Raw genomic sequence first — 9,318 nt, 5'->3', positions numbered from 1 at the left:
CTTTCACTCCTTAGTCCTCACATAAAAGAAAAATCTAACTAAACCTGGCTTGATTGACAATACTCTAGTCTTTTTAAAGTTTGCTTTAATATAAAATTTAATTTATATTTTTGATTGATGGTAGTATAAGAACTAAACTTTAAGTTTCAGAAACGGTAGAATCGAAGTATACATTGTGATAAATTTGAAGATTTTTAAATTTTATTTCTAGGAAATATCTTTTCAACAAAATATGAAAGAATTTAAAAGGCTTTTATTAGTGTACAAAAATAAGAAAATTATGTAACCATACAGAATTCCTCGTAGACTTACATCTCAGGTTACTGTCATAACATGTTACTTTACCAAATAATAAATATTATTTTTTTTATTAAAATTGCTTTTTATATTTAAAATATTTTTAACCCCAAATAATTGAACTCTTATATTTTTTAACCATTAAATTGGTAATACAAATTGTATAAGTTATATGGCTTGGGCTACCACACTGTTTTTAGTTAATTTATTGGAGATATAAATGTAAAATAATAAAAAAAAAGAATTCAACGTTACATTAAAATTAATGGAGTTGCACACATTAGATAGATACATCTATAAAAACTAAAATTATGCGATTTATAATTTTATAAATTTTTAATTTTAACTATAAAAATTAATTACAGTGGTTAAAGATGACTACATTATTTAAAAAAAAAATTAATGGATGAGAAAAGTATAATAAAATAGTTCTTTATTTGTAAATAGTTCTTTATTTGTACAGAATTATTAATAATCTGTATTATAGTATTACTTATAACATTATTGGAAAAAGAAATTGATGCTCTTCGCTCAATTAATTTATTTAGCTTAATCTATCGTACTTGAAAGGTTTGTTGTCTTTGTCTATGACGAGAAAACGACAGACAAAAAGAAGGGAAGAAATTTCGCGTTGGGATATTTTTATATATTTTTGGGAAGAAAGACAATTTTTCTTTCATTTCTTTAGATTTTAGGCCTAATCATAAAAATTAAAATATCTTTTAACTTTTCAAAATAGAATATTTTGCCTTATTTCAAATTTTAATTCCAAATTATATTTATTGGTAAAAGTTATAGCAATGTTCTTGCATTTACATAGAAATTGATAAACAGTTATTGTCAAAATTAAATTTGGTAATCAATGATAGAAAAAAAATATATACATAATGAAGATGATTTTAATCAAGGGTAAAATATTATATTTTAAGGAGTTCTGATATAATGGGAAATAAATGAAAAAAGCTTGTATTTTTTTAGTGATGATTTAACATATTTATGAAAAGATGCGTTGATCAGATAGTTTCTACTTCTATTAATTTAGGTTTGATTTTATTTTTACCCGTTAAAATAATCAACATGAAGATTTTAAAATATTTAAATATGACCTATAAATTTCATTTCAAAGCTACTAAGATTATATTTTAGGACCGGATCTTTCCTGTCTTAATTTCAGAAAGACAGCGTTGGTGTAATACAGCTTAAGAAATGTCCTAGGTAATGTTCTTCCTCTTTGTTCCAAGAAAGTCTTTAGGGTTGAATTATAAAATTGGAGCTTGCAAGGTACCAACCCCTAACTATATTTAAAAAAAAAAAAAAAAAAAAAAGTTATGGACGATTTAAGATGGGTTACTCCTATCATTTTCAGAAAAAAAAAAACCAAGATGAGAAAAAGACTGACAAAGAAGACTATAAAACAACCAAGAAATGAACTAATGACAAAAAAAGATCTTCCATGTATGGATGAGGTAGAGCAGATTGTGCTCCCATGTGAACTAATGACAATGCAAATTACTTCATGACAACATAATCACATGCATACATCATAGTGAGATTAACTTTTCTTCATGAGAATTACAAAGCAACTGCAAGAAAGAAAAAAAATCCAACAATCCCATGTGTACTAAGTTACTCAAATCCTCAAACTACATGTTTTGAACAATACAGCTTATTTTAAGTACTATAAATACCAAAATACAAATGCCTAGTATTATCACTCACAAGATTTTGTACCTTGCATTTACTTTAAGCAAGCATAGAATGTAGAAACATAAATAGATGCATCAATTAGTAATGTTTTACCTCATAATTTTGTTACAAGATCTGATCTGCCAATGGCTTCAAATGAAACTTTTCAACCTTCGACTTGATGGCTGAAATGGTATCACTGAATTGAGCAGATTCAAGCTCTAGCTTGCTCAAGCGAGCTTTTGTTTCCTCAATTTGTGCCTTGGTGTCCGCAATGGCCTTTTCTTTTTTAGCTAAATCATCTGTCATTGACTCCAGCTCTTTCCTCATAGATTCTATGGTGCAATCGCAGTTTGTTTTTGCTTCCTCTGCAGCTTGTTGTTGATTATTGAGCTCCACAGCTTCTGTAAGTCCATTCAGTATGCTTCGAAGCCAGCTAACATCAATTTGTGCAGACTCTACATCCTTTAGAACGGCCAACATTTCTTTTACTTTGGATTTTGTTAGCTGATTAAGAGAAGTGGACTGCAACTCTTGAACCACAGAGCATAAGCATTCTAGATAATAAGTGCGCAAGGAAGTTGATTCCAACCGACAGTTTGCTGCTATATCCCCATATTTTTCAAGTATTTGCTGTAAAATAGCAGAAAAATTTGAACGCACATGGTATTTTCCAACTGACACACAGGAATCAGAAATGACAGACTGAACTTCACCATCACTACTCTCTTCTGAAGCACGGGAAATGCCCGAAAAAGTTAAGCTCAAAGCCTCACGAGCACGTTTGACTTTTGCATCCTCAGCAGTAGGAGAAGCAGCTGCCTCAGGGGAAGCAACAACCTCTTGATTCTCCTCCTGTTTTGTTGGTGGTGCAATAGCAAAACAAGTAAAGCTACTAATTGAACGGTTTTTGGGACCATCAGACTGTTAGAGAAAAGAAAAAGTGCACGGAGTCAAATGGATATCAAAACCAATACTTTGGCAATAATTTGTGAATGTGTGTGTATATGGCGTGCTGTGTCTGAGACAGAGCCATAGAATCACCGTTAAGTTTCCAGATGTAGGCACATATTCAGAGGATGGAACTTGTCCCTTGTCAAAAGAATGATCTTGAGAATAACTTTCATCTGAATGTTGCCTGGATGAAGAAGAAGATTGACTATTCTCTGATTCCACCTTCTTTTTATTGGGAAAAGGAGATCGAGGTGACATAGAGTCAGCAGGGTAAACTGGTTTCACATCATAAATATTATTGTTTTCCACCTTTTTATCGGAAAAAGGAGATCGAGGTGTCATAGAATCAGCAGGGCGAACTGCTTTCACAGCAGAAATATTATTGCTTTGAGGAGACATGGGTTGAGAGTCAGATCCTTTACTTTTTTTGCCAAAGCTCAGAGAAGCTTTGAAGGAACCTGCAATAGTAATGTACTACAATGAGGAAAAATGCCAACAGTTTGAATTGAAGAAACATCTATAACAGGAATTTTATCCTAGTCTACTCTTGTAGACAAATTCGAGAATACAAAAGAGAACTGTCTACATGTTCTCTCTCCCTCTATGTAGGTCATAGTCTAATAAAAAAGGTCCTGCTAAATTCACAGGCTACTAGAGAATGAAAAAATGTATTTATATCAAGTACTAACAGAAAATGAAAGCACTAACAAATACTATTCTGTGGTCAAAAATTTTAGATTTCCTAAAGATCACTTAAAATCAATGTACCAATCCAAAAAAATAAAAAATGAAAAAGAAGCACATGTCTATATGTTTATCAGGTGTTGTTTTCATAAGCCTCACAAGTTTTTCGAAATATCTACAAGGAACCGAAACTTCTTCAATAACTAAGAGTTCTTTCATCCCACTTCCGGTTCTTATGTCTCCCCTGATTGGTTAATTGTCATTTACATTTTACTTTGTTTTACATGAATTCCAGAACTGCTTATCCTTCATGGCAGTTTCTTCATTTGAAAGTGCATGTTCCTGAAGGATATAATATTTTGTTCCTGAAGCCATTCCTGATCAAATGATCATTAGCATTTGAAGAGGGGGAAAAACCTGATTCTTTGTTAACCCCCTGAGGATTGGCATTAGAGCAAAATTTGTCACACTGATGGAAAGGATTAGATGCTTTAGGGCAACTTAGATCTGCTCTTCTTCCTCCATCCACCTTTTTGCTAACACCATCCATCTTTTTGCTAAGTCCACCTTCTTTTATACCATTGCGATAATCTAAAAAAACGTTTAACAAAAATTATACCTGTGTTTTGAAAATGTCAAGACAGGAAAAGGCGGCACATTTGTTGATCTTGAGACCAATTATTTGCTCGAACTCTTAACAAAAACAAATTAAATAGGAACCAGGAAACACAAAGTATATGCACTAAATGCCATTTCTTGACATTTAAACTTCACTTTTTAAGCCAAATTGACTGAAAGGTAAGTGCATGCTGTCTGGTGAGGAAGAAATAATTGTCTTATTAAAACTGCTCATTGATAAGTAATAGTTGACTCAAGGCTTCATATCAGCCTCACCTAAGCTAAAACATCTTAGAAATTGAAGAGGAAATCATTGTTCTCTTTGAATTAACATGTATTTGGTTCTGCAGTTGTCCCAGAGTGAAAACCACATGCAAACTCTACAAACACTCTTAACAAATTCATAAGATGCAATTTTCCAAACAAAGAAAAATTCTTGATCCTCTCAAAACAATGAAGACAAATGAAGGGAACTCATAAACACAAACCGTTATCTGATAACCTTCTTATTTTCAAAGAACAAGAATATCCAATATGGTTATTTTCTTCAGCAAACAGATCGAAGGTTTTTCATGAAACTATGGCCCAAACAAATTTCTTTGTTGTAGAAGTGAGATGCAATTATGCAAAAAAGTACTGTATGGTAACACATATAAATTTTCATTCCAAGAATTGCATTTGATTCTCAACTCTTGATCTCACCAAACAAGACTTGAATCATTTGGATCTTTCTCATTTTAGGAGATTGGTACCATGTATGATATTTTCTCAAGGTAATGAGAATAAAGTTGGTAAAAATAACGCATCAGAAATAGTAACAGTAGCAATTACCTGATTTTTTCTTAGGCTGCCGTACATGGCCTTGTGCAATCTTTTCAAGGCAAGCCACACCACATTCATGATAGGGATTGGCAGCATTAACACAATCTGGGTGTACTCTTCCATTATCAGCCATCGTCTATTCAATTTTTAGAACTGCAAACCAAAAGCATATCAGCGCAAACAGTCAAGTTTCCTTGACATTTACTGATCCAATTTACAAAATAACATAAAACAGATATTAATTTCTATAAATTGACAAATTCATTCTAATATTGCAATAAAATCCCATTAAGCTTTCAAATTGATATTAATCAGCAATCACTGAAGTGTAAACACAAAACTCACTGAATCAATTAACAAAAGTATCAAAGACTAACATAACCTATAACATGGAAAGAGATAAAGCCCCAAATTTTGCTTTTGAGTCTTTACACCTGTCTAAATATTGTAACAACTGTAGCTTAACTTTGAAATTTTACAGTAAGTACTTGAATTGTTAAAGTAATTCCTCCAAACTGTTCAATAAACAGCAAAATCAATAATCAATCAACAAAATTATCCCAAAATGTACAGTTTCCAATAATTTAAATTTTAAACAGTAAAATGGAAATAATTATTTGAGAAACAACCATGACCTGAAAATAACATCTAAGAAGCACACAAGGTTCCACTTCTGTCCAAAAATATGAACAGCTGATTGGACAATGTTTACTCGTATTCTTTTTATACACATATACTTTAAAAGATGCGTTAATATCTTAGAAATACAGGATTTCAAAAAAACAAAAAAAAAAAAAAGAAAAAAAGAAAAGGAAAGGAAACATGAAAGGAAACAGTTTTCAGAAAACAAATTTCCACTTTTCCACTACCTTTTGAAAGCTCTCCCACCGTTTTCCAGGCAAACAAACAAAGAACACCAAGAAACAAGAAAGAACCTTGGTTATATACTATAATTTAAAAAGGCAAAAAACTGCTAACAGAACCCAGAAAGATCGAGAGAAACAAGATGAAACAAATGAAAAAAAAAATTGATAAATTTAAAGCAAAAAAGGAAAGAAAAGAAAAGAAAAAACAGCAAGAATCAATACCCAGAATGAAAGAGGGCTTCTCTCACCTTTGCTGCTTCAAAGAATCTATCTTTACTTTGTACGCATTCTTTGACTAATCTCTCTATCTTTCTCTATATATCTTTAATAAATCTTCAGTTTTTGAACGTCACCTCATTTGAAAAACTGAAAAAAAAGACGTCTATGTGTTTGTTTTGTCCACAGGTTTGACTAACGCAAACACACGAGACGGAGAGAAGAAAGAAAATGTAAAAAGTCGAGTTCAGACTTCCAATTGTAAAGTAAATAAAGAGCTTATAAATGCAACAGCTTAGCCTACCATTTATTTATGGATGCAAAAGAGAGAAACGTGCCGTTTGTCAAATCACACGTGGGATCCACCCCATGTCTTTGTGTTTCCTTAAAATAATATATTTACTTTGCTGGATGTGGGTTGTTTTCGCTTATTCATGCTAGTCAGTTTTGTATTATTATTGCCAATATTTGCCAAACCTGCATTTGTGAACGTTATACATGCTCAGTGATTCAATTTTTTTATTAATTTTTATATGTATGACTTTCTACCAATCAAATTAAAATATATTTTAATGGGAGGTCTTCTCAGTTTTTTTTATCAGCAAATTTAATTTTTATTAACATGCTAAGAAAAACTTAACTTAGTCTTTCTAATGCACCCAAATTTAGCATGAAAAAGTTAAAGTTAAAAAATCTGAAAGAAATATACAATAATAGATCAAACAGCATAAATCATAATGTTTCTTCTTGAGATAAAAATAAAAATAATTAGATCAACATCTGAATGAAGGAGCACAAAAGTCATAAATTTAAATCCATGGCACAAAAGGTTCCACAGCATCAACACCTTGTTTAGTTATACAATCTGCAAATTGATTGCATTCTCTGTTTACATGCTTAAAATCCATTTTTTGTCTTTTCTGTTTGATAGAGATATACTATTAACCATGCAAATGTAATAATATGTTTCTTTGAACAATTATTTTTATGTATTTAATTGAAAATTTACATTAAATGAATAAATTTTTCAGCATATTTTATAATAATGGTGTTAGTACATTTTGTAAGTATCTAACTGCACCAAGTAGAAAACGATTATTTTATAACGACTATTAAAACATATTCTCTAGGACATTAGAAATAAGATTTATGTTCTTAATCTTGATTTAATTAATATGAGCAAATAGACATTGCTTTTTATTTTATTTCATTAAACAGTGAGTTTCATTTATCGGGATAATAATTCTCGGTGAATTGAGCAAAAGCAGCATGTATTTGTGAAATATTAATTAATGATAGAATCCATGTCAAGGTTTAAAGAATGATGTCCTTGAAGTAAGTTTATAAGATTTCATTGTGTAAACTCTGCAGGTAGATTTTTAATCCGACACATAAAATAAGTTAATCGACAATCTTAAAGATTAAAATTGTTATTTAAATAAATTATCAGTGATTTATTTTATTTGATAAGCATTTGTATTTACATGAGGAACATAAGTTATTATTTATGGAAAGTTAAATTGATAAGGAATTCAATCATTTTATGATTAATTATAATAAAAATATACTAGTCTTGTATGAGTTCTTATTATAATTTGCAACCTTATTAATTTATTCCTGCGGTCCCTACTGTGCCTTTATTATTTGGACCGTACGCGGTTTATGTATTTTAAATAATTAATAGATTAATTTTTTAATTAAAATTTTATTTATTAATTTTAAATAAAAAGTATAATCTATTTTATTTAAAATACTAACCACATGCGTAACAGAACGATTAATCTTATTATTTGCTTTCCACGCGAATTAGAGATATTATTGGTTTTTGAATACACGCTAGAGATTGTAGAGTATCTAGAAAAAAATATAATAGTATCGAGAAACAGACGTATTGTATTTTTCTACACACTCAGAAAAATGTGATTCATAGAATCAATTAAAGGTCACATGGCAGAAGGCTGCAGGGTAACTTGAAGATATATGAAAACACCAGCGAGCGAATCTGCGCTACAACAGGTTAGTTCTTGTGTAATTTGTGTGTGGTTTGCTTTCGTACTTGTTTCGATCTTGGGTAATTTCTGCTGCTTAATTCTTGGCTCTCGTTACAATTATGTGAGGAGTGAGAGATTTTGAGTTTAAATTTTCTCAACCACAGTTATTTTTACCAATTTGGTAAGTCAAGAAGAAGGTTGTCTCCTGTTGTGTAGCCTATAAATTTATTCCCACTCATAAAAGGCGCCAATAAATTAAAAAAAAAATTTTTTTCTTTTCAAAAAAAAATATTTTTTTTATTTTGATTTATAAAATTTGATAGGTTATTTATATTTTATTTTGCTGAAATATTAAGAACCATTCAAATATTAGTTTATTTATATTTTTTTATTATCTTAATATCCATTCAAATACTAAGATTTTTTTCGCTCCTAGTCTTTTATTTGCTTTTAAAAAATGTACATTTATTTTGTTTTTTATCCCTTCTCTTGTGAGAGTTTGATCACAGGGTCTCTCATTAAATAAAAATATGATATTTAATTTTATTTAATTGGAGGAATTAGATTTTAACTTACCAATATGTATCTTCAATCAACGGAGCTTGATAGCTCGACTTGTTCCTCCGTTAATGCTTTTTAGTTTTCCAAAAATATTAGAATTCAATAAGAAAAAACATGCTGGTGTTATAGAACTAATCTAACCTCAATTACTATAATCTAATTTCAATTTTTATCAACTAACTACTTCCTATAAAGCTAATATCGATTATTTTTCCATTTTTGTGAGGCGAATTCGTATGCTGATTGGTTATGTTCTGCCTCTTATGGCTCATGATTTACGTGATATTGGTCATAGCTGTATGTGTAATAGTTAGTGTTTTTCGGTCTCTTTTATAAAAACAAAGGGCATTTTTATCCGTTGCCAACCTGTTTGTAGCACCAGCAACGAAAAAAAAAAAATTTATGTTATAACTTTAGAAATGGAAAAATTCTAACATTTGTAGAACCTTTTATCAACTCTTAGCAATGGAAAAATAATGAAACAAGATTTGCTAATTAATAAAAATAATTCCTTAAATATAATCAATCTAATTAAAAATTATTAAATAATTTTAATCGATAAATCAATAAAATTTTTCTAATTAGAGAGTCCATCTCTTGAAGATATTTTATGATAATGCTAT

General features: G+C 30.1%; 1 protein-coding gene across 8 annotated transcripts; it reads right to left on the bottom strand.

Moving 5' to 3' along the window:
* Positions 1–1,786: 1,786 nt before the first annotated feature.
* On the bottom strand, positions 1,787–6,422 carry LOC105641803 (uncharacterized). Of its 8 annotated transcripts, none has more exons than XM_012226416.4 (5): positions 6,150–6,422; positions 5,071–5,214; positions 4,039–4,212; positions 3,028–3,395; positions 1,787–2,907 (listed from the first exon to the last, which is right to left on the bottom strand). In XM_012226416.4, exons 2-5 carry the CDS (start codon positions 5,192–5,194, stop codon positions 2,110–2,112), a joined length of 1,464 nt encoding a protein of 487 aa, XP_012081806.1. In that variant the 5' UTR covers positions 5,195–5,214; positions 6,150–6,422; the 3' UTR covers positions 1,787–2,109. The 8 variants fall into 8 exon arrangements, with proteins under 8 accessions (XP_012081806.1, XP_012081804.1, XP_012081807.1 ...); XM_012226414.4 differs by having other exon boundaries at positions 6,176–6,422; XM_012226417.4 differs by lacking the exon at positions 6,150–6,422 and adding an exon at positions 5,931–6,084.
* Between the last annotated feature and the right edge of the window lie 2,896 nt (positions 6,423–9,318).

This window comes from Jatropha curcas, chromosome 1 (genome assembly GCF_041381405.1).
Source record: "Jatropha curcas cultivar XTBG-Jc1 chromosome 1, XTBG_Jcur_1.0, whole genome shotgun sequence".
Classification (NCBI taxonomy): Eukaryota; Viridiplantae; Streptophyta; class Magnoliopsida; order Malpighiales; family Euphorbiaceae; genus Jatropha; species Jatropha curcas.
This window is presented reverse-complemented; position numbering and strand designations above follow the sequence as displayed.

Excerpts from the sequence above, each read along its gene's own strand:
- LOC105641803 (XM_012226416.4), bottom strand. The coding sequence starts at position 5,194 with ATGGCTGATAATGGAAGAGTACACCCAGATTGTGTTAATGCTGCCAAT. Across the intron at positions 4,213-5,070 it reads GCAGCCTAAGAAAAAATCAG|ATTATCGCAATGGTATAAAA; the intron begins GTAATTGCTACT and ends ACGTTTTTTTAG. Across the intron at positions 3,396-4,038 it reads GGGGGTTAACAAAGAATCAG|GTTCCTTCAAAGCTTCTCTG; the intron begins GTTTTTCCCCCT and ends TTACTATTGCAG.